General features: G+C 37.4%; 2 protein-coding genes and 1 long non-coding RNA gene across 7 annotated transcripts in view; 2 read left to right on the plus strand and 1 right to left on the minus strand.

Annotated features, from left to right (window-relative positions):
* LOC100009785 (centrosomal protein of 290 kDa) overlaps positions 1-9,608 on the plus strand; it is a 65,603-nt gene extending 55,995 nt beyond the window's left edge. For 3 of the 5 annotated variants that reach the window (XM_056804470.1, XM_056804467.1, XM_007498368.3), the window contains one exon: positions 1,101-9,608. In XM_056804470.1, the coding sequence (XP_056660448.1) occupies positions 1,101-1,172 (72 nt within the window). In that variant the 3' untranslated portion in view covers positions 1,173-9,608. The remainder of the gene's footprint in view (positions 1-1,100) is intronic. The other 2 variants (XM_056804469.1, XM_056804468.1) reach the window with 2 other exon arrangements.
* A 10,439-nt stretch (positions 9,609-20,047) lies between these two features.
* Positions 20,048-22,734, minus strand: PLD6 (phospholipase D family member 6). The gene is made up of 2 exons (XM_007498369.3): positions 22,145-22,734; positions 20,048-20,873 (listed from the first exon to the last, which is right to left on the minus strand). Exons 1-2 carry the CDS (start codon positions 22,695-22,697, stop codon positions 20,635-20,637), a joined length of 792 nt encoding a protein of 263 aa, XP_007498431.1. The 5' UTR covers positions 22,698-22,734; the 3' UTR covers positions 20,048-20,634.
* Positions 22,735-22,757: 23 nt separating this feature from the next.
* The window catches only part of LOC130455429 (uncharacterized), a 29,035-nt gene continuing 26,528 nt past the window's right edge, over positions 22,758-25,264 (plus strand). The window contains exon 1 of the long non-coding RNA XR_008913390.1: positions 22,758-23,138. This is a non-coding gene — a long non-coding RNA (uncharacterized LOC130455429). The remainder of the gene's footprint in view (positions 23,139-25,264) is intronic.

Genomic DNA, 25,264 nt, shown 5'->3' on the forward strand with positions numbered 1-25,264 from the left:
TTACTTCTCATCTAAACATCAATGAAAAGATCATCTGTGGGTGGCTATATAGCATATTAATGCCCAGTTATGAGTATCATTTGAGAAACTGAAGAAAAATCCCGTTAAAGACATGTAGGACTTGGAAAGGAAGAAAATTGGTTAGTTATGAAGAATGAGAGTCAATAGAGGAATGCCCTGACTGCCATATAAGTACGTTTTGCAAGATATTAAAGGGAGGAAAAAAACAACTGAAAAACAGACCAGGCCTAAAGACCGGAAGTCCTGGGCTCAAATGTGACCTCAGATAGGTATGGGTCTAAAAGAAAAAGATCTCTAGTATATTGGGGGCCCCTTTCTAATTTTTTAGCAGTAGAGATGTACAAGAATTCCACAAGACAAGGTATGAGAGGATTTTTAAAAATTTTATTTAATTAGTCAATTTAGAGTATTTTTCCTTGGTTACAAGAATCGTGTTTTCCCTCCCTTCCCCCTCAACCCCTCCCATAGCCGACGCACAGTTCCACTGGGTCTTACATGTGTCCTTGATCAAGACCTATTTCCATATTATTGATATTTGCACTCGAGTGATCACTTAGATTCTACCTCCCCAATCATATCCCCATCGGCCCATGTGATCAAGCAGTTGTTTTTCTTCTGTTTCTGTTCTCACAGTTTTTCCTCTGAATGTAGGTAGTGTTCTTGTGTGAGAGGATTTTGATCTGTACTTTTAGCTATCTAGGCAGCTAAAAGATTTTAACCTAACCACTCCGACTGCTGCTTGTCTGTAGTGCAGCTTCAAGGCTGTTCATTTGCAGAATTCAGCTTCTTTTTGTACACTTTCTTGTCTCTCCTTTTATCATCCAGTTAAGTTCAGGGAGAGAGGGCAGGAAACTCTAGAGTTCTCCAATAACACTTCATGACAAGTTTCTCACTCCGGCATGTTCCACTAATCTCTCCACAAGGAGGCCCCTTTCTCCTTCCTTTGCCTGAGCATCAACGCCATTTCTTTGTTTGCCACAAGTACCTTTTTATTTGGGACTTTTACCTACATTGCCAAGGACCATGATTTGAAAGGTTTAAATGTTTCTGCATTTCTTTTTTATCTTTTCCACACCCAGAGTCTGAAGGAAGGCCTGACTGTGCAAGAACGTCTGAAACTCTTTGAATCCAGGGACTTGAAGAAGGACTAATTGTATCCCATTCAACTTGAACACACATCCCACCTGGCTTGCAGCAGCACAACACAAGCGCTGATTTTTGTCTGTACCGTATTTTATTATTGTTATTATTATTGTCATCATTAACTGTATGGATGGATAAGAAGAGACTGATTTATGGATAGTAGTTCACACCACTTCCTGCTGTGTTGATTCCTTCAACTCCTCCCTCCCAACATCTTATCAAATCTTTTCTTCCACTGTATTCTAGAATTAGTAAATGATTTAGGGGGGGAGGAAGGCGAACAATCTAATTTCCCTCCCACTCTAGAAACCTGTATTAGAATTCTTTACTTTACTGTAATTCATTACACTAAGTGTCAGTATTAAGGCTCAGCAGCCTATTGATAAGCTAGCTCTGTCTTACCGAATGTATTGGTATGGAAACAGGGCCCAGTTGGCGTATCTAGCTCTGCTGCTAACTGGCAGTGGTTTGGTGCTTGTGTGCACTTTGAGCCAAGTACGCCAGGAGTTAGTCTTAACTCTTGTTTCTCTAAGGTAAAGCCTAAGGACATTCTGTTTCTGCCTAGATTTACAGCACTGACCTACTGGAGAGAACTTAAGAGGGGGAGTTGGAGAGGAGAGGTGGTTTGTAATCCTGATTCTGCCACTCTTGATCTCAACTCTGATCAAAGATTTTTTGGGGGTGGGGGGAGTGGGAAGTGGAAATGATGGCATTTTGTACTCCTTCTACTAATGCAGCTTAGAACCACACATCCCAGAATATTGTGGCAAAGTACTACACCAGAATTGTTGAAACTGATCGTTCCTAATTCTTGTTTGTTTTTTTTTAATTAAATCTTGCACAAAACACTAGCTCCCCCTCTCATTACTTCCTCCGATCGTTCTTATGGTATTTTCAGTGACCACTTATTTTTGAAATATGATGGAGATTTGCATTGTGAGTCCTGCTATCAGTGAATTTTCTTAATCACTCTGGGGAAAAAAAGGTATCTGCTCTAAAATTTTAACTTTTAAAATGACTCCCCATATGAACCACATCCATGTAGTTTGTTGGAGGGAGGAGGTCGAAACACTCTACTGGAATGTCATTTTAAAGAAAATTATTCATAAATTCAACTGAGATCAGTACTGATTATCCTCATGTATACTTAAAAATACTAATCAAAATAAGAAAATGCTAACAATTTTGCATGTCATTTTAGTACTTTGTGAATTAGACTGGATTTGTTAAGATCCATTCATAATTCTTAGAATAACCACTTTGATTTTAAGATTAAATAAGACTTTACTCCAAGTGAGAACTGCTGCCTTTCAAAGTCACAAAAATAAGGAAAGCCTGAATTAAGATCCTTATGATGGATTCATCTTTTTTCTTTCTTCTTAGAGCTTATTTGACACTTACGTTGCTAAAGTCTTCTTTCAAAATGTGTTTTAGCTTTAGATGGCCCTAATTGCTGTTTTTTTCTCCCTGGAATTTGAACAAAGCTGATCTGGCCACAGAACCTTTTACAGCCAGCTTCTGACAAATGGGTAGGTGCTTTAAAATAACAAATATGTACATATTAAAACCATCCTGCTTAACTTGCTTTTAAAAAGATCCAATAAAGCAGGGTAATCTGGAAAGCAAAATATGGATGGAAAGAGTAGAAGAGGGAAGTGGCCTTTACTGGTAAACATCCAACTTATTGTCTTATTTGAACACTTTAAACCTCCAATCCCATTCACACTTTCCTATCTCCTGCCTTTCAGTATCATTAGTACTCTTCCATCTTCTAAGTGATTAACAGAGCCTATGCCTGTCATATCACAGGAAAAGGTGAGTTTCTGTGCTACTTATTGTATGTAATAGAAACAGAGAATTAAAAGTTATTAAATTCTATAAAAACAAGAAACCATCTAGAGTGGCAGAGTTGCTGTAAATGGAAAGTGGTGTGTGTGTGTGTGTGTGCGTGCGTGTGCGTGCGTGTGTGTGGTGTGCTTCACATCACATCTTTGGATATTCAGAGGCACAAGTTCCCTTTGTAAGCAGGAAACTATTTCCTACGCTATCCAAAAGAGTATTTACTTGCATCTGCTGCAAGTGGTAGTGGAATCTCTGCTTCTGAAGCAGGCAGTTGATAGAAGCAGTGTCCTTTTGCTTTCGGTGTGGTATTCACATCTGCCTCTTTGGGAACAGATGATCCTTCCGAGTTAGGCTTTCAACTATCTTTGGACAAGGAGGAGTATAGTTTGTTACTAGGAAGAAAAATTAAATCTGACTTGAGGCACTGCCAAGAATATTTATAATTTTCCTGTGTTGCATGTTTTGTAGATTTTATTCTCTAAGAAAATCAATTTGCATTTTGTTCTGCTGCTTCTAACACTGACGAAGTTTGACCTAAGCAGACTAAGTGAACATATTTGGATTTTGTTTCTTTAGTTTCCCTGCCAAGTGAGAGAACATGAAATGCTGTCATTTGAGCTTTTTTTTTTTCATGCATCTCTAAAAAAGTAGTTTAGTGTTTTAACTGGAATACTTGTTTTACTGTCTAGTTATATGAAAAGAAGTAAGGTATTTTGCTAAATACTGAGAAAATGAAAATAATAGATCTCTTCTCTTATGGCCTTTTCCTGCCTTAGAGTTCAATTCAGTAAAACAAATAGCTATTAAGCACCTGCTTAATGCAAGAAGAAACACTCCCTGTATCATTAAATACTATTGCAGTTATTTTCTTTTTTTTTTTAACCCATACCTTCCATCTTGGAATCAATACTGGGTATTGGTTCCAAGGCAGAAGAGTGGTAAGGACTAGGCAATGGGGGTCAAGTGACTTGCCCAGGGTCACACAGCTGGGAAGTGGATGTGGCCAGATTTGAACCTAGGACCTCCTATCTATAGGCCTGGCTCTCAATCCACTGAGCTACCCAGCTGCCCCCTGCAGTTATTTTCTTGATAATCTCTTTTTTTTGCCTGAGATAAAATTTTTTGTGGATGATTTATCACTCACCAAAGATGCAAAAAAAAATTTTAGTTAAAATTCAAGCAAATAAAAAGAATGATCTTATTTCTTCTGTTATCAGATGAGGATGGCGTGGAGAAAATACATACACATCTATATCCTTTCCTATACAGTTTCATTTTCCTAGACTCCTAAGAGATCATGCTTTTTAAAAAAGCCAGCCTCCTCCAATACTTTTAATACATCAATCAAGGCTTCTGAATCCATTAGATAACTATTTAACAAGCTTAATTCTAGAAATTATCCCCACCAAAAAAGAATTCATTAACTAATTTTATTACTAGTAGAGGAAAAGTGACTATCCTTTGGGTGTTTGGTTTTTTTTAAGATAACTACAAAATAGTTACCTTCTGTGTTATTCTAAAGAACCACATTACTTGGTGGGAGTTGAAAATGACATAGGGCATGAGGAATGTGAGTCAGCAGACACAGGGTAGATCCCTTTGGGAAAGCGAGTTATGATGAGATGAGAAAGTATAAGATTATTGATGAGATGGGTAGAGGCGTAGACACAATGGCACTGATGATGATATACTGACCATTCTGAATCATGTGGGTTGCTATACTAATCAGCAGAAATGAGTAACTGAAACCAAAGTAGGGAGTTTCTTTTGGCCTAGTAAATGAAAATGAAGAGTCACTACTGTGTGCCCAATATAAATGGTTGTTGCTCTCAAGTTATCCACTCAGGAGGAGAGAACAGCAAGTTGCCTCATAAGAAGCTTAATAACACTAAAAACACAAAGCCAAATAAAAGAAATTATGATTTTAAGAATCAGAGGTGTTTTCTTTAAATTGGGTGTAAAACATTTTTCAAATTCTAAAGTTCCAAATAAATATCAGCTAGCATTATTCGGTAAATGGCATTTGATGAAATGTATTCCCTGCCAAAGCAGATATAGAAATGTAATTTGTAGCTTCTCGAAGAATTTTAAGAACTAAACATTCAACCCTTTACAACCCAAATTATAACCACATCAAAATCCTCGTTCTTTTAGACTCAAATTTTACTAGGGAAGAAAGTGAAGGTATTGCAGTGGAAGTCAGGGCTCTAGTCCCAGCTCCATCACTAGCCAAGGGACTTTTTGATGCATAGTTTGAGGCGCTTTGATTAATATTCTGTGAATTCTCTAGAGTTCTTTAGCATGATGCTGATTACCTACTAAAGATGTAAGAATAAGCCAATGATTCTCATAGTTACCAACTATCTTTCCATAATCTGAACCAGTCTAATTATTGAATAACTTTATGCTTCACCTCAAAGTTGTTATTGGCATGTTTAGTTAAATAAACTTAACCATTTAAATAGGCATTGATACCATATGCAGAGAAACTTAAAAAGTAGGTAATGAGATCTATATTTCCTATGTATAAGTCAGTGTTAGCCAAGCTGAAAGTTACAAGAAGGAAAGGAAGATATCAATACAAGTCCTTTAATAATATTTAATAGAAGCTACATAAATGTCAAATTAACTACAGATGAAAGTAAAGATCCTTTATGCCTTCTTCCCAAAATAGAAGACTCAGTTCTTAGAAATTATAGTTAGCTTCACTGATCCAGTAACCTCAGTCAGCCTGAAATAAAGATATAGCCCCTGAACTAAAAGCAAGCATCAAAAAAAAATCGTATCATTTTTGCCCCCAAACAACAGATGACAGAAGAAACACTGACCAGAAAAAGCATAGCAGCCTTGTCTTTTTTTTTTTGCCACAGTAAACTCTCAAGGACACGACTGTGATTATTATATTCAATGTTCTCTGTTTTCAAAGTCAAGGAAAATAATGCCATTGTTAATGATAACATTAATAAAAATTAATACTTAGTGCTTTGGTAAACTAGAAATTTCATTTCCTAGGTCAATGAGACATTACAGCATTGAACCTTAGAATCTGTAGGTAAAAATGGTTCACTCTTTAGTTTAGTCTTCGTAATTTAAATAATCATTAGTTGACTGAAAACACTTTTCTATTTCAAAAAGAAACACAAAATCTGTTTATTGCTGATATCCACATAAGCAGCCTATTCAAGAAATGATTCATACTTACTCAAAAGTTTTCCATTTTACCTGCTAATAATTTCCCCTAGAAAGTATTGTAAAGGGATCCAATATATTAGTTGTTCTGTTTCTAAATTTCCTCCACTCTGGAATTAATTTTGTCAATTTTCCATTCTATTAAGATGGAAAAATATGCTGACTAAAAATTAATTTTTACTGTTCTTTTTCATTCTTCCAATATGAAATCTACATTTCCAGTATTCTTAGTGAAAAGTCATCATTTCCTCCTACTTTTATTTTCATAGAGACTCCACTGATTCTTGTCTACAAGAAAACAGGAGTAACTTTTTTTAGGCTGCCCTTTTAGACTCATTTATGATAAATTACTGAATAGTGAGCAGTTGCTTATGGGTTTTCCATTAACCTCATGGTATATAAAACAATAAGCAAGCTTGAAATTCACCACCATAACAAATTTTTTTTCTCACATCAAAAAAATAGTCTTTTCTATACCATCTGTACCCCAAAAGCCTTTTTTAAAAATTTAAGTTCAGATACTCTTTTTCCTTCTGAACTCTGAAGTAGTTTAAAAATATTTATATGTATATATATATATATAAATCCAATTTTCTCCTACACTTTCTCCCAAAATAAAGAGTATTCTGTAATTCACTTGTTGTGCCCAGATACCTATTTCACAATGGACTGGATCAGTATAGAAGCTGTTGTCTGAAATGCCCATAAAGGGTGAAACACAATATACATTATACACATAATGTATACACAATATACATACTGGTGGAAGATTATTCATTTATATCCTTATAAACTGTTCTTTTTTGCAAGTTTCTAAATACTTTGCATACTTAAATATTGAGGAGAACCAGATTACCTAGTCTAGGAAAAAATTGTTTTGAGTTCTTTGATAGAAAGTTACATGAATTTGAAATATTAAAAATAACATTTGCAGGTTTTGTCTAACCCAGTGATTTTTTAAAAGGGATTTGGGGGGGGAGGGGGGCTTAGGAGCAAGTATCCGTTTTTTATTATAAAGGAAAAGAATTCCTTTCTGCTTCCTTAGCAAAAAAATAAAAAATAAAAACAACCCTTTCCATGATAGGCAAACTGCTGACATGAAAGCAGCATGATGAAATATTTTGTTTAAAATACATCCTTGATAGAATTCCACTAGGCCACTGCATTTCTGTGGCCAATATAGAGTACCTATACTTTGTAAACATTTACTTTCATGCATGCTCATTATAAATTGCATTTTCCTTTTTTTAAAGATAGCTTTGTCTTCAAAATAACTTAAAATCTGTATAGCATTCAAAGCACACGCTGTAAATATTTATTACTCGAAAGTTAGTAGAAGGGGTTTTGTGACTTTTTTTTTTTTACTCTAATACAGATGGTTCCTTTTTAAGATTGGAAAAAAGCTCTGGGTGTGATATTGAATGAACCCAGCATTATGATAGTTTCCAATGACTGTTATAAATAGCTTTTAAAATTCTTTGCTGACAGTTGATTTTCAATATACATGTCACATGTACAGTATATCTGAAAGTATAATCCTTTATAAAGGCTGATTATTTCCATTGAAAAGAATTCAGTAATGTTGTATTTGATATATAAGACATTAACAACCCTCTTTGCATAAAATTTTTAAAATTAAAAGTCATGAGCAAAGATAGTTACAATGTGACAAAAACATTTTTACATAGTAACTTTAAAAATCTTACAGGAGGGTAAAATATATAGTTTTAACATCAGGGATGTAATCATATCATTTCTCTAACATTTGAGATTACTAAGTAGGGTTGTAGGAAAAGTAGAGTTGAACAAGAGATTTATTAAATCTTCAGTTATAATGTTTAGTAAACACCATGTTTTCAGCTGAAACTTACATGTGTTGGCATTATTTCCAATAATATGTTTGATGTCGTATCAATGTAGAAGTGACTTAATTGCAGTATACAATATTTTGGAGAACTGAAGATTAAAATACAGGATGACTTGGGAGAATATTAAATAGCCCTCTTTTATGCAAATGAGTTTCCTCTGCTGTAGTGACTTATCCTGTCCTGGCCTGCACTTTAAAAAAAGCTTCCATAGATGAAAGGAGTTACAGAAGTCAGTAATAAATTTAGCTATCAGATCCTAGTTGTCAAGTTTATTGCAACCACCTCTTTCATTTCTCCTTGAGCGGGGTTCATAATCTTTGTCTGACTGTCCCTTTGGCAGTCCAGTGAAGCCTATGGACCCCTTTTCAGAATAATGTTTTTAAATACATAATATACATAGAATTATAAAGGAAACCAATTATATTTAAAAACAATTATTGAAATATTTTTAAAGGTTTATAGAATTAAAAGTTGAGAACTCCTGTCCTAGAGGAAGAAAAAAGGTTAGACAAGATAGATACATTCACTAATAGTTTTTTTTATATTCATTTTTATAAAAGTAATGTAAATATATCTTGGCTTGAAAGCTTTTAGAACCCACCTCCATCCTTGACTTGCCTGCTGACTTATTCTTACAGTAATTCAAGGCCAAGAATTAAGTAGTGAGAGGAAATCATACGATTTCCTAAGTAATATTTATAAAATGGTAAGCAGTGCACTGTGACACTTAGGAATGATAGAACTTATCTTTTTTCTCTCCTCTTCTTTTTATCCATTTTCTTTTAAACATCCCTGCCTCATACTTAATAATAATAGTAGTAATCAGTTAGGATAGATACCTTAATTGAGATATACTAAATTTGATGGGATTAGAACATAAAGGAGAATTTCTTTATAGCTCTTACATAAACTTAAAAAAAAATTTTATCTGCTGTAACAGTATAAATTGGAAATAATCCATAATTCCTTATCTGTGCCTGAAATGACCTTAAAAACCACGTCACTGTTAACACCTATGCACGTGTGTATGTTTAAGCATATATACACACAGTAGTATACTTCACACAATGATTAATTATTGCACTAACTAAATGATCTGTGCACTAGATGAAAAATTTTGTGAAAAATGAAATAGGTCCAGGGAAGAAACATCAACATTCTGACCATAAAGCTTATCATCTGTAAATCAGATTATGTAAAACTCCTGTATATATGTTTAACTCCACATGGTCTATATATTAACCCTTGTCAGACTATCAGATTTCATTTTTAAAAGATGGTAAAGGATGCTGATCTGCTTAAATAAGGCTTCTGTCCTTTTTTTTTCCTCTTCCAGTCAATTCAATCTTTTGTGCTTTTTAAAAGCCACTGTTTCTGAGCAACTGTTCACTGTAATTAAAACATTACTTTGTCACAATATTTATTCCTTAAGCCTTCTGTGACATGCTAGATTCCTGTGGATGTAGCTGATCGTTTTTATTTTGTAAATATTACCTAACTTTACATAAACTATATCATAATAAACTATTTTTGCACCACCCTTTGCATGCTGTGTACTGAGGTTCTGTTTATTGCAAGGGTAGAAATATTAAAGTTAGCTTCTTGTTAAATGTAACTGGGCTACTCTTTTGATTAGGTATTTGTTATTTTACTTACATGGAAAGGATTTCTCCAAATGCGAAGGTATGAATGGATTATAAACTGCAAAACTGAAGGCGATTATACCAGACCAAAGAGATCTCAGTTAAGTGGCCCTGCGGACCTGCATTAAAAATCTCTTACTTCCTAGGTGACCCAACCTTTCTGGAACTTGTCTTCTGAAAATTATTGAGTTGGACTAGATAACCTTGGAGGTCTCTTCCAGCTTTAGATCTTTAATCTCATAAGGTAAAAAGTGGAGACCCACAATAAAACTTTTATTCTGAGCAGGGACAGCAAAAAGACAATTTGTAATACTGGATCTTAGCTGTCAGCTTATTGCAAAAATGTATCAAGTGATAAGGCTCTAAGGACAGGACTATCCCTGAGATTTCCTACAAAAGATGAAGAGAATGTAGTCCTTAATTTCTTTTCTTTTTTTTTTTTTAACCCTCACCTTCTGTCTTAGAGTCAATACTGTGCATTGGCTCCAAGGCAGAAGAGTGGTAAGGGCTAAGCAATGGGGGTTACGTGACTTGCCCAGGGTCACACAGCTGGGAAGTGTCTGAGGCCAGATTTGAACCTAGGACATCCGTCTCTAGGCCTGACTCTCAATCCACTGAGCTACCCAGCTGGCCCCTCCTTAATTTCTTAATCATATGTAGGTACTTGAAAATCAAGAATGCCGTCATTTTACATTCTTATATAAAGTAATATTCTTTTTAAGATGGATGGCTAGCTCTTTTTAAAAAGCTTAAATCTGTAAATTGATAAAAATGATTTAAAGACACTTAACTATTATGTCATGTAATGTTTTTATGTAAAGTTTCAGTAGTATAATGGTACTCTATAATTGAAACTACTTTTTTTTGGTCAAAGAAAATATGAACTTGAAATGTGTACTTAATTTTTTAAAAACTCAAGGCTACCTATATTATAATGCTGATAGGTATGATTGTGTTTACACACACACATAAATGCAGAGCTGAACAAAGACTAGTTTGGTCAGCCTCTGATTTCACTGTGGTAGGAAATTCCCAATGAAGAAACTACCAGTGAATTCTGCAAAATACAATACTTAGAATTGCCTAGGGTGATGGGAGGTTAAGGGGCTTGCCCCAGGTCTAAGAACCAGTATGTGAGAGGTAGGGTTCAAACACAGTTTTCCTGACTAGTACCTGGCCTTTTACCCATTGTGCCATGCTAACTCTCAAATATTTATTAGCACTACAATAAAAGGCATTTAAAAACCAAAGAGATATATTAAAAATCCATTAGAAATCATTTAGAAATTAACTTTATCTGTCTAAATTTTGAACTATTAAACATTTTATGTTAGATCTATTTTTCAAGATTATTCTGTACCCCACATGTCAATCAAATTACAAGCCAGAATTATTTTTTGCAAGTTCTTCACTCATTTCATGAAAGTAACTGACAAACCAGATAAGAGGGATTTTTAAAGTAATTTCTAAAGTATGATAGAAGGCAGATTGTGCTTAATTATTTATGATCATTGCTCTTAAAATTGGTTTCTGAGATGTCTTATGAAAATTCACTGTTTCCTCTAATTTTGGGGGTTTTTTCTAATCATTGAACATTGCTAGTCTTTGTATGGCATGTATGGTATGTTTATTTCACTATTACAGGCTGGTTGCCAACCATTCTAGATAAATGAGTTTATACATTCTTTCGTTGTGTGTGTGCCTTATCGAGGATACAGAAGCAAAGGGCAAGGGGCTGCTAGGTGGCTCAGTAGATTGTGAGCCAAGCCTAGATAGGAAGTCTTGGGTTCAAACTTGGCCTCAAATACTTCCTAGCTGTGTAACCCTGAGCAAGTTGCTTAATCCCCATTGCCTAACCCTTATCATTCTTCTGCCTTGAAACCAGTTCTTAGTGTTGATTCCAAGACAGAAGGTAGAGTTTTTAAAAAAGGGCAACAGGCCTCCTCACTACACAGATCTGTTAAAGGCCTCTTTGAAGAATAAACTGAATTCCCAAGACAATGCTACTAAATATGTTTTTAAGGCATATAACTAGATTTCATAACACGTAACAATTAAAACTGATTCTATTTTAGCCTGCTCAGCTAATATAAAAATTTTAATAGCTAGCAATATAAAAGATTATTAGGAAGGGCTTGTTACTTCAGAAATTTCTTAACATTCTAGGAAGGTACTTTTACTAGCCAAATACATAAATTTATTACTATTAAAGTAGCACTTCAAAAAAATTAACATCCATTTTCAGAGATCCAGCTGTACTAAACAATAATATTTGGACTGAATAGTTTTTATCCATATAGACTAAGAGGTTTCTCCCTGCAAATAACTATTTTGGCTATAGGATGAGTGAACTTGGGTACTTAATAGGTCATTTTTTTTGTCACTTAAAATATATCCTACGATCTCCTGTTTTCCTCTCAAACTATAAGCTGCTTGAGGAGTTGCAACCAAAGATAGTTATCTCAAAAGGAAAAAAAAATATTAGATTTGTTCAAATTATTATTTTGCTTTTCTGGTTTGAATATGTCAGTACTATCTTTAGTAAAAAACCCAAGAAAGACAGGAATTTGTCCTGTTTCTAAATTAGTTGTTGCCTTTTGTGGAAAGATAGTAATCTTGAATCCTTGCAAAACTTTACAATATATTTCGTGACTATTGCACAAAATCTGAGATTTGATGCAAAGTTCAGCTATCAATGACTACCTTTAGCTTCCATTTAGCCTCCACAAAAGTTCTGCTCTGATCATAAAAGTAAGTTTTCAAAGGCTGTACCAGTGGAGGATAAGCCTTTGGAAATGTTCTACTATCAGACTAGAAATATTTCTAGTAGTTTTGCCACTAGATGGTAAATACTGTAGACTTAGCAACCCATGAAGCAGGCATTGAAAAAATGGCTCTTGTCTGTCTTGCATGATGCTGATTATAGCAGAAGGTAACAAAAACATTTGAAGACTATTGGCAGACATTAATTTAACTCAGAATCCTGCAGTTAAATATAAGATCTTCTGGTACAGTGGAAGGGATTGTGGCTCTTCAATCAAAAGACTGGATTCAAATATCACACTTGACACTAGACAAGTGAACTAACTTTCATGTGCCTTGATTTCCTCATCTGTACAATAAAGGGATTAGATTAGATGATTTATGAGGTCCCTTCCAGTTCTAGAGCTATAATCATTGATTTCCCCCATTTACTAATATTAGATGATAGCACTATTCATCAGTATTGATGTTTTCACTCTGATTGAACAAGAAAATACAAAAGTATACCTTAAATAGAAGGATGGGTCAGGCTGTCCTCAAAGAGGCAGCTCAAGGAGTTGGAATTGGTTTCTCCATGTCCTTAAAGGTGACATGAAAACAAATACAATTGCTTTATGAGTTATTTGACTATTTTTGCCTTGCCATGTTTACAAGAACCAAAGAGGCTATGCATTAACATCTGCTGCAAAAAAGAAAAAAAGATGGAATTACAAAATCCTATGAAGAACTTGAAAAGAACCCTCCAGATAAATTCAACAAATATCTATTAACTGCCTACTCTGCACTAGTTTAATAACAGACTACCTGCTGGATAAGGACCAATCTGAGTGTGAAGAGATGCTGTCAATAGGAAGGCTACCAGACAATGAAGTCTGTGACCAAATAATGTACTAGGAACTAGGAAGACAAAGGTTTAAAATGGCACCTTCCTTTGCCCTTCTCAAGCATCTTATGGTCTATTAAGATAGAAGATATATGCAAAAAATGTATACAAAAAAATAAAGATGGGGTGTAATGCAGGGTATGGGTGTATCACAGGAAAGAGATCCCAAAGTGGTCTAGGAATATTAGAAGAAAAGTGTAACAATTTGGGATCAAAGATGGCTTCCCAAAGGAGGCAGTGAGTGAGTTAGGTCAAGCCTTGAAAGATTTTGAAAGATGACAATGAGGAAGCATATCCCAGGCCTAGGAGATGGCCTGTAATGTCTTGGGTTCAAATGTGATCCAAGACATGTCCTAGCTATGTACATAACCCTGGGCAAGTCACTTAAGCCTGATTACTCAACCCTTAATAGTTGGTTTTGTTGTTTGTTTGTTTTGCCTTAGAACTAATACATAGTATTGAGTCTAAGACAGAAGGTAAAGATTTTTTAAAATTTCATGGTAGTGATTTTTTAGGTTTAGGGAAAGGCCATTATTCACATTTGAAAGGTAAATTGGGGCTAACTGGGGAAGGGCCTAAAAGACTAGGTTAAGGAGCTCATAGTTTTCCTGTAGGTACAGGAGTTGTATGACCAAAAAGAATTAATACTTGATGACTTCACTGTAGTGAGCAGAAAGTAAAGCAGTGATGACAAAGATGCATGCCAGGTCAGATGAACTTCATTTCCATTTTTGACAGGATTATTAAACACAGAGTTGAAGGAAAGAGGTGGGTAGTTTATTTTGATTTTGGCAAAGCTATTAAAAAAACAACCCTTAGATACTAATGATCAATTTCAAGGCAGAAGAGAGGTAAGGCCTAGACTGTTGGGATTAGGTGACTTGCCCATGGTCACACAGCTATTGGCAAAGCTTCTGATAAAATATTTTTTGCGGAGAAGTGAAGAGATTTGGATTAGATGATGAGAATACTGATGGATTCAGAACTGTTTAGATAGTGGAACTCAAAATAGTTGTTAATAGTTCAACATTATCATAGCAGGAAGTCTCAAGCAGATCTTGCCAGATAATCTCTGTTTGGCTTCCTGCCACTTAACATTCTTATCAATGTCTTGGATCAGCTTTACAGATGCTACTATCTGAGTGAAAGAATTGGAATCCAAAAGGATCTCAAAAGGCACCGAGCTGAATCTAGTAAGATGAAATTCAATAGAGATAAATGATTTATACCCGGATCTTATACCTGGTTACCCCCCCCCCCCAAAAAAAAAAAACCACAACACTTCACAAGATAGAGGAGACACTATTAGAAAGCACTTGTTCTGGAAAAGATCTGGGATTTTTTGTACACTGCAAGCTCAACAGGCATCAGTAGTGTGATCCGGCAGCCAAAAAAATCTGATTGCATTGAGAGAGTTTTGCTGTATATCGCCCTCATCAGGCCTCATGTGTTTACTTTGGGGCACCAGGTTTAAGGACATAGAGAACAGAGTCCAAAAGAAGGCAATCAAGTTGATGAAGGACCTTGAATCATCATGACATATAAGGATTAGAAACTGGGCATATTTAGATTGCAAAAGACTCAGGAAACATGATAGCTGTCCTCAAGCATTTCAAAAGCGTGGAAGAGATTTTTACACTTGCTCTTTTTGGTCTCCTGGGATCAGAACAATCAATGGAAATTGTAGAGATGCAATTTTAGGCTTGATGTCAGCAAAAAAAATCTGTTCAAATAATATATTGCTGGTGGAGATGTGAACTAATCCAGTCATTCTGGAAGGCAATATGCAATTATGTGCAAAGGGCTTTAAAAGAATATTTACCCTCTGATTCAGCCATACCACTACTGGGTTTGTACCCCAAAGAGATAATAAGGAAAAATACTTGTACAAAAACATTCATAGCTGCACTCTTTGTGGTGGTAAAAAAAAAATGGAAAATGACGGGTTGTCCCTCTACTGGGGCACAGGCTGAACAAATTGTGCTATATGATGGTGATGGAAGGAGTGATGATTTGAGGGATTTCTGTATGAAATGGGAGAACCTCAATGAATGAATGCAGAGTAAAGTGAGCGGAATCAGAACTTTGTACATAGAAAGTGAAACACTGTGGAACAATCCACTTTACTACTCATAGCAATGCAACAAGCCAGGACACTCCTGAAGGACTTAAAGAATGCTAACCATGTTGAGAGAAAGAACTACCGGTGTAGAAATGCAAAAGAACAACATAGGACATCACTTAGCACGTGTATATACGGGTGTGATTTGGGGTTCAGGCTTTTAAAAATCACTCTATAATAAAAATGAATAATATGGAAATAGGTATCTAGTGATAACATTTATACAATCCAGTGGAACTGCTTTTTGGCTCTGGGAGTGGGGAGGGAAAGAAAATGAATCATGTAAATGTAGAAAAATATTTAAAAATAAAAAATTTTAAAAATCTGTCCAAACCTGAAATGGGCCTTCTCAATGCATAGAACCCTTCTTTGGATTTCAAACAAAAGACTGGAGAACCATTTGCTGTGTGTGTTCTAGTGGGTATTCCTTTCATATATTAGATGGACTAGCTGACCACTGAGATCTTCTATATCTGTGATTCTGTGAGAACCAGCAAAAGATGACTTCATCAAAAATGTGGTCTGGTAAGCAGGATGATTTTAGAAAAACTTGGAAAGACTTACATGAACTGATGCAAAGTGAAGTAAGCAGAACCAGAACACTGTACATAGTAACAGCAATTTTTCTGATGAACAACTGTGAATAAACTAGCTATACTCAGCAGTACAGTGACCCCAGACACTCCCAAAGACTCATGAAAAATATCACCCATTGGTAGAGAAAAAACTGATGGTGTCTGAATGTAAACCAAAACATACCATATTTCACTTTTTTTGTTGTTGTTCAAGATCTCTTCCACAAAATGACTAATACATGATTTTACATGATTGCATATGAAAAATTTATTATCAGATTGCTTATTGTCTGAGGGAGGAAGAAAATTCAGAACCTAAAATTTTTTTAAAAGGGTATTAAAAAATACGGTCTGGGACTTAGAAATGAAAGGGGCAATAGGCTTTTGTAGAACGTAACACCTAAAGTATTATGAATGTGAGTATAGTTTCTACCCAAGCTTCTTCCTCAAAGAAGAAGAAGTTAATAGATGTGGCAAGTACAAAACATCACAAAATATAATATTTAATATAATATTTAAGTATATCTTGAGAGGAAATGACTGGTTACTGATGTGGGATTCACATCAAGCTTAGCTAACATATATAGGAGTAGCTGGGTGACTCAGTGGATTGAGAGCCATGCCTAGAATTGGGAGGTCCTGGGTTCCAATGTGGCCTCAGACACTCTGTGTGATCCTGGGCAGGTCACTGAACCCCTATTTCCTAGCCTTTACTGCTCTTCTGCCTTAGAATCAATACACCATATTAATTCTAAGATGGAAGTTAAAGGTTTAAAAAAAAAAAGATTAGCTAACAGTACAGGCAAACCATTGACCAGTTAAAGGTCATAGTTGATACAGAATTAAAAGGATAAAGATAAAAAGACTGCATACAGTTATAAAAGCTTCAGCTTGACCCATCAAGAGAGATGACACCAAAGAACAGAAAATGGAAAAAGGTAAAGATATGAAACTCTTCACAACTTCTTTTAATCTTGGCAAATCAGTCACCAAAAGAGCCAGACACCAGCCAACATACACTAGAACTCTGCTATTTGGAAAAGCATGCTATGAACAGCTAAGGGCAACATCATTTTAAAATACAAACACATTTCTACAACATTTTAGGAGCAATGACTCGTAAAACAGTAACTAAAGGATATGGCAAAGAGAAAATGGAACAGATTTCTCAGGGTACCCATAACCTATTTGAGCAGAGGAACCGTCACATGTGTACTCAACATTTCAACTGAAGTGTACAGAAGGAAAAGAAGAAATGAGAAAGCAGAAAGCCACTTAGTTGTTGTCCTTCACATTCAAAGAGGACCAAAATGGCATCACTGTGTTGGGGCCAATGTACAGTGTGTTCAACTGTGGCTGGTCAGACCAATATAAGCTTAGAAGGGTCTACTACCACAAATTGGGCACAAATAGCCTATAAGAACAGTAGGGATAGGGATGTCTAAATTTGCACAGCTCACATTTCTTTTGAACTACTTCAATTCTGCTTTGTTCATAGAGCATGGTGCTTTCTTTAATTCAAGTATACCATGTTGGACAGTCCAGTGCCAATGTCTCACATGTTACACAATTCATGCCAAAGGTCTTCAGAAAAACCTTGGAGGGGGCAGCTGGGTGGCTCAGTGGATGGAGAGCCAGGCCTAGAGACGGGAGGTCCTAGGTTCCAATCTGGCCTCAGACACTTCCCAGCTGTGTGACCCTGGGCAAGTCACTTGACCCCATATCCTCGCCCTTACCACTCTTCTGCCTTGGAGCCAATACACAGTATTTACTCCAAGATGAAAGGTAAGGGTTTATTATTTAAAAAAAAAAGGAAAAAGAAAAACCTCAGAGTGTCCTTATATCACTTCTTCTGTCCTCCATGTGAGCACTTGCCTTGTGCAAGTTCTAAACACAAGTTCTATGTCTTTTCAGATTTATATCTGGCATTTGAACAATGTGGCTAGCCCAATCAGGGATAAGAACATGATCCTGGAAAGATGGGCTCAAGTATTCTCAACAGATCATCATCAATCAATGCTGAAACCTTTGACTTAGACCTCAGGTGGAAGTCAACTCCTATCTAAGGAAATTTACAATTGAAGAGATTTTGAATGTTATAGGCTCCTCCCATGAGAGGAATGGCACTTAAGATCAAGTTGGGAAGAGCAGCTGGATCAAGTCAAGTGCAGAGAAGAAATCTCAACTAAAAGGAAAATGATCTGAAGAGCAATGAGCGATCTTATAAGTGATTCCAGAAAAGAGTGGGGAAAATTGGAACATAAATCGTGCTAAAACCAAAGGTGTTCAAAATGACTAACCAATGAGCCTACTTTTCTCATCTTTATGACATTTTTATGGTAATATCTTCATATTCAATAAGAATCTCCTTGATAAAAATACAGGGACTATGCAGGCTTTTAAAAAATAATTTCTAGAGTAGACATATCATAATTAAAGTATAGAGAATAAAAGATTCCATTATATGTTGATTATTAGAACTCAAACTCTATCCAGAAAGGCTCCCTGCCAAGACTTTATGCTTATAAGCAGCAATAGTGAGCTCCTATAAAGTTTGTTTTTAAACCTTACTTTCCATCTTAGAATCAATGCTATTTTGGTTCCATGGCAAAAGAGCAATAAGGGCTAGGCAATAGGGGCTGTGACTTGCTTAAGTCATAGAGCAGAGTGTCTGCAATCATATTTGAACCCAGGACCTCCTGTCTTCAGGCCTGGCTCTCAATCCACTGCACAACCTAGCTGCCCCCTCCAAGATTTCTTGATAAATCCAACCAGATGTGGCCTTCTTATTAATATCAAGTGAGACATAATGAGGAGAAATGTACCACCTGACTATTTTGTCAGTATTTTCCTGTAAAAGAAGGATTCCCTTTTGTAGAGAAACCCTTTGATGAAATCTATAACCACTGAAAAAAAATCATCCTAATAATTTATACAGGAGAAAACTGAAGAAAAATGCCTACAGTCCAGACGATTATATGTAGTTAGGTGGCCAAATTACTGATTATGTCAATACATATCTGGGACAAAGCAGGTTTTGCAGAGATAGATGGGCCAGAATTTTGTAGAACAGACTGAATTCTATCTTAGAAACCTATGCAAGCCTTTCGTCAAAACCCAGAGAGCTTCCTGACATCGAAAACCAACTTTCTTACACCATTGTCTCCAGGCCTGCTAAATGATTCCTGGAGCGCCACAGTATTCAAAGAATCACAGTTTTGGATTTGGATGCAACTGTAGATGCATTGTGGAAATAAAGTCATAGCAAATTATGCTTAAGAAGTGGCATAAAGGATAAGCCAAAGACATCTTAATACTACAATGGTATCCATGAAATGAAACAGACCTAGTGAAAGGCCACCAAAATTCTGAATAAATCCTCTATGGAGGGCTTATGAGAGAAAAGAAACAAGAACTGCACAGGGTGAGAAGGCATGGATGGGTCATGACTTGCACTAATAGTCAGCTTATGAGAGCAAGATCATGTGTAAATATATACATGAATAAAGGAAATAATTGAGGACATTCTAGGACTTCACTGGAACATTTTAACAGTCTTGTTCTAGATACTCACAAGTGCAATGCGTTTAAAGAAAGCTTTAAAATAATATTTATGGAACTTATAATAATATGTATACAAGATAGGATGAAAGGCTCTTTTATGCCAAAAGGAATAAAGGATTGAAGACAGAAGAAAAATCTAAAAGCTTCTAATTCTTGTCTCTCATCTTGATACAGTCCTCCAAGATTATTTGAAAACTCATGATTACCCCAGAGCAAGAAAGACAAATTAGCACAAGTCCACATGTGTTTTTCAATGTAATGGAGAGGCTCTTGCTAGTTCTTTAAAAAAATAAGAGCACACTGACAAAATGAGAATGTATACAAGAAGAAATTAAATACCTAAATTTTAACTAGTAGGCTATTTCAGGCTTCTATTATGTACTGCCATTAGTTAAGTCATGTTCTAGTAAACATGGTAAAGAAAGACTGAAATGTTTGCTTATACACAAATATATTTTAATAATATATCTTGCAAGGTTGCACTTAATTATCTTTCCCCTACCATACGGAATGACTGTTGTGGTAAGCAAAGGATAAGCAGTATGACGATCCAAAAGGAGAAACTTGCTCATCATATGTACCTTTTTTCTCTCCTCTTCTTGTTCTTTTTCATACTTCGGATTCAGGCCTATTGACCTTCGAGTACAATCATGGAGGTATACTCTTAGCAGAGCTTAGCAAACTAATCATATGGAAAGAAGTATGTTCATAGGGGAAGACAGAAAATCCCAATTGAACACAGAAATATAGTTCAATAGATTTCTGTAAACAAATAAGAATTAAAATGTTAGAAATTGTTGGGCATTTCCTTTGTTTCCAAAAAAATCAATGCTATTAAAGTTTTTCCTACTGCAGAATAGCAATGAACATGTTAGATGGAACCTCATCATAATACAACTTACTATAGCATGGGATTCAGGATAAGAGGTCTATCTTCAAATTGTCCAAGGGACCCCACACTGTAAATTGTTTTACCTATAACCCTAAGGAAAACAGAGTAGGGCTTTAGTTTTACTTTGCTTCACTTTCTCTGAGGGAAAAAAGTATAGTTTACAGGATTGAACTCCTCCCAAATACGTTCAAATTCTTCCAAGAAAAGTCTCACATACTCTTCATCCTCAACAATTAAAACATTCTCTCTATTATTCTGAATAGCTTGTGTGGTCCAGTTGAGAGAGCCAGTAATAAGCATCTTCTTATCCACAATAGCAAATTTGTGATGCATGTAACCAGCACCTTGATCATGTCGTACCTGGATACCTGCAAAAATCGTAAATTTTTTTTTCAATAATGCATCCTGAAATAAAGTCATTTCAGAATTTCCTCACATACCAGCACTCCAATATCAATTGGGCAATATACTGACTTTTTCTTTGTGGAGGATACCTTGCCAAGAGTGTGATACTAAGTAAAAGTCAGTCCAGTTTTTGAACTCTATTTAACTGGAGTCCACTGCAAGCATAATTTGAGTGTTACCAGTAAGCAATGTCTTGCCTTCCCCCCCCCCCCAACATGGGGTGTTTCTTCACTTTATTACACATTCTAGAAGGAGTGTGTGCAGTTCTCAAAGCAGAGAGCTGTCCAACAACAGAAGAAATCTTAACAGGTTGATATGATTAATAATCCATTTCTTAAATTATCCCCTTCTTAAACACTTATCTAGTACCTAGTACACAGCTGAAGAGTAAGAAATGAACAAAAGATGGGAGCCGATAATTTCAGCATAATAAACCCACCGATTGTCTCTAATTGTCTTTAGTATTTAACTGACAATATTTACCTTTTTACCCCAAATAGTTTTGGCCAACAGGAGGAGGGAAGAACAAAGAAGAAAAAGTTAATTACCAAACCAAGATTTTTAGATCCTCAACGGGTCCTTATTTCTCTCTGATCTAAATCTTACCGATCGATCAAACAAAAAGTCACATTGCAACAATTCAAATACTCACACATTTGGAAAGCTATTTATACCAAAATCTGGCACTGTACCATGGCACAAAAATCCATGTGTCATCTCACCCACTGGGGTACAAATGAATTAAGGGGGCTGCACAGAGCATGTGATTGCTGAAAACTACTACAGATTGTCCATCGGGCTTTTGGTATATTTTGCTTCGTTTTCTCTCAGGGAAAAAAAAAATGTGCAGGGTTGACCTCCCAAATCCTTCTTGGTCGCATTTCTCCTTTCCCACGGCAGCCCCATGGCAAGTCGTAATCCATTAATAATACGGGCATGGATATATAATGTAGATGCACAATTATACGCTGATCAATACCTATTTGTAAAACGTACATATGCCTATGTATGTACGCGTGTGTGTTCTGGAAGTCTCCAACTTCATTCAGGTTCTGGGAACATCCTGTACCCCAGCGGCCCCGGCACAGAAAGAGGGTCCCCCGAGTTTTCGAACCCCTGACGGTCTAAGCCGGATGGGCGTCCGTCACCCCACCCCCACCCCAAGACGCGAGCGTGGGCCCGATGCCGGGGCCGCTGGCTCGCGCCCTCCACTCCCCGCGTGGCTGCTACCTACCTGCTTTGCGGAGGCGGCCGATCTGGGAGCCATTGAGGGCCATGTAGTCGCAGTCGGTGACCACGCGGATGCGGACGCCCTGCTGGTGCAGCAAATGCACGGCACGGCCCAGCTGCGGGTTGGAGAAGGCGAACAGGCAGAGCTCGAGGCTGCTGCGGGCTGACAGCACGTACTGCAGGAGGCGACTCAGGGAGCTCTCCCCGTGCGGGAGCGGACAGAGGCAGCTCGAGGCTGCCGACGACACAGTAGTCTGGGCCGCAGCGACCGCGGCCGAAGTGGCCGCGCCCGCCGTCGCCCCAGGCGACCTCCGGCAGTCGGGCCCCGCAGCTGCGGGCGCCGGCGCCGCCCCCTGAGGGCCTCCCTGTCGCTGGGCCTGCAGCAGGGCCTCGGTACAGGTCACCTGTGAGGGGAAGAAGAGCACCTCTCGCCGCGGGGGGCGATGCCGCCGTCGCCGTTGCTGCCGCAGCCAACCGACCAGGAAGCCCAGTGTCTCCAAAGCCAAGCCGAGACTCACAGCCGCGAGGCCTAACGTCTGCCAGCGCAACCGCCACATGCTCCAGCCCGACTGCGCCTGCGCCAAGCAGTGGCGCGCAGACCTTGCGGGCGGCTCCTGTCTCGAGGGCCCGTGATCCAGGCCCGGGACTGGGTCAGTGGCGAGAGCAACGCCTTTGTCCCAGAGCCTCAGCCGCCCACCGAGGCTGCGGGGCTCTGCTCGCAGGGTCAGCGAGGGTCTGCACGGCTTTCCGCCCTCAGGGGAGACGAGAAATATTTGCTCCCTAAGGATGGAAGAACACCCGATAGGCAGTCACCTGCACGGCCTCCGGGCACGCTCGGAGAATCCGGCCTTGGGGCGGTGCTTCTGTCGGAGCCCCTGGCATTGCAATTGGTGAGGCTGGCAGGTTGGTTGTCAGGAAGAGAGCAAAATCGAGGAACTTCCTGGAGATCTTGCCCGGGCCTCCATTTCTCATTTCTAATCTACTCTCTTCTTTAACTGGTGAGACAGGCAAATGGTTGATCCTTTGGGGACTTTAATTTTTTCGTTTGTTTGGTTTATCTTTTCATTAAAAAAAAAAAACAACAACTTTACCTCCCATGGCCCTGCCCGGCCTGACCCCACCCCCACTTCATCTCTTCATTTAAAAAAAATTGTGTTGATCTCTGATCTTGGTTATCTCTTTTTTGCTTTGTTCCCTTCCCCCTTTAGGAGCACGATCCGACTTAAGTTTCTCTTAAACATCGCCACAACATTAGGACTATTAATTTGCCTCTGAAGTGCAGCTATGTCACAATTTTTTATATGTAGTATCTGTATTGCCATTATCCCCCCACACACACTTTATTATATACCTATATATTTCCAATTGCCGGCAGAAACCATTTTTAACATTCATTTTTTCCATTACAGCCATTACAGGCTGTAAATGCATCTCTGCTTTGCTATGCTTTATGCCTTTTTTCTACCATCTTTCCAGGGTCTCAGGTTCATAATCTCAGCATTAGCCTAGTGACCTCCTTTCTCTGTTAACCACACTTTGTAAAAGCAATTTAACCCTCAGAAGCTCTCCTTCAACTGTTTTGTAAAACAATGGATTTAACATCTGTGCCTTCCATGAGACTCTTGAGCTTGATATATATTTAAGCACCCAGAGGACACTTACACTGGGTGCTGGATGGTGACCCCAGACTGCAATTCCTCCATTAAAGGCCAGTTCTTGCTGCTACCTTGGTAATCTTTAATTCAAAGTAATACTCACCTATCTCATACCTTAGTTCAGACCTCTTTGCTTTCCTAGATTATTTGTTTAAACCCTTACCTTCTGTCTTGGAGTGTATTGGCTCCAAGGTAGAAGAGTGATAAGGGCTAGGCAATGGGGGTCAAGTGACTTGCCCAGGGTCACCCAGCTGGGAAGTGTCTGAGGTCAAATTTGAACCCAGGACCTCCCATCTCAGGGCCTGGCTCTCAATCCACTGAGCTACCCAGCTGCCCCCATGCTTTCCTAGATTATTGCAACATCCTGATTGTTCTTTCTGGCTAAAGTCATTCTATATCCTGGACCTTCCATCCTACAAATTACTACCAAAGTAATTTTCCTGAAGTGCAGATCTGACCATGTCAAACCAGGGACTTCCTTTCACCTATAGCATCAAGTATAAAAACTTCTGCTCAGCTTTAAAAGTTCTAACCAGTCTGCCCTGCCCATATTCTTCAATCTAGCCAAAATGTACCTGTTCTCTGTTCCATTCTCTATGCTGGCCAGTCCTTGACCCCTGACCCCCTCACAAAGTCACTCTTTTCCTTCTATTTGCAGCTCAGGCACCACCACCTGCATCAACCCTTTCCTGTCCCTCAACCTACTTTATATTTAACTACTTAATTTATTTTTTGTATTCACTACTTTTATGTTTTTGCTACAGTGTCTTTATGTATTTGTTGCCTCTCATAAGAATGTAAATTCATCTCTAACAGGAATTGTTTCTTTCTCTTCCCAGTGCCTAGCACATCATAATAAACACTTCATAAATACTTGCTAACTAATGCCTTCATGGTTCAGCACAAATAAAATTTTAAATAAAGCCTTTGGACATTTGAAAAGAAAGTGTTCCTTGACTCATTAGTTACCTTTCTATTACCTATTATATTAGTTATTATATTTTCTATTATTTTTTGTTTAATATGTTTAGCTCTTTAATTTTAAGAAATTCTTTTGTTTGGGTTTATCATATACTTATAATGAAGTATTAATGCCTCCCATGATTTTAAGTCTCAAACAGCTGGGAATTTTTGCTGCACAATTATTAGGTGCGTATTTAAGTAGATAACAGTATCATTTTGTATCAGACTTTTAGCATTATGTGATGCTCTTCATTAAATATTTTCTAGTTTATATTCCATTTTGATAAGTCATTTCCAGTCTTTCATTTTGATATTTATATTTTTTACTTAAATGTGTTTGCTATAAGCAGCATATTGTTAGATTCAACATTTTAATCTATTCTTTAATTCTTATATATTTTACTAGTGAATGGCAGGCTATTTTGTCACATTTGGTGAATGAATCCAACTTCACTTAGCCCAGTATATGTACCTGGACCCAAGCCACTAGACCAGAACATATTTCA

Source organism: Monodelphis domestica, chromosome 7 (assembly GCF_027887165.1).
Source record: "Monodelphis domestica isolate mMonDom1 chromosome 7, mMonDom1.pri, whole genome shotgun sequence".
Taxonomy (NCBI): Eukaryota; Metazoa; Chordata; class Mammalia; order Didelphimorphia; family Didelphidae; genus Monodelphis; species Monodelphis domestica.

Bases quoted from the DNA above. Each gene is read 5' to 3' on its own strand.
- PLD6 (XM_007498369.3), bottom strand. From the start codon at position 22,697: ATGTGGCGGTTGCGCTGGCAGACGTTAGGCCTCGCGGCTGTGAGTCTC. The intron at 20,874-22,144 runs GTAGGTAGCAGC...CGATTTTTGCAG, and splicing joins CGGCCGCCTCCGCAAAGCAG to GTATCCAGGTACGACATGAT.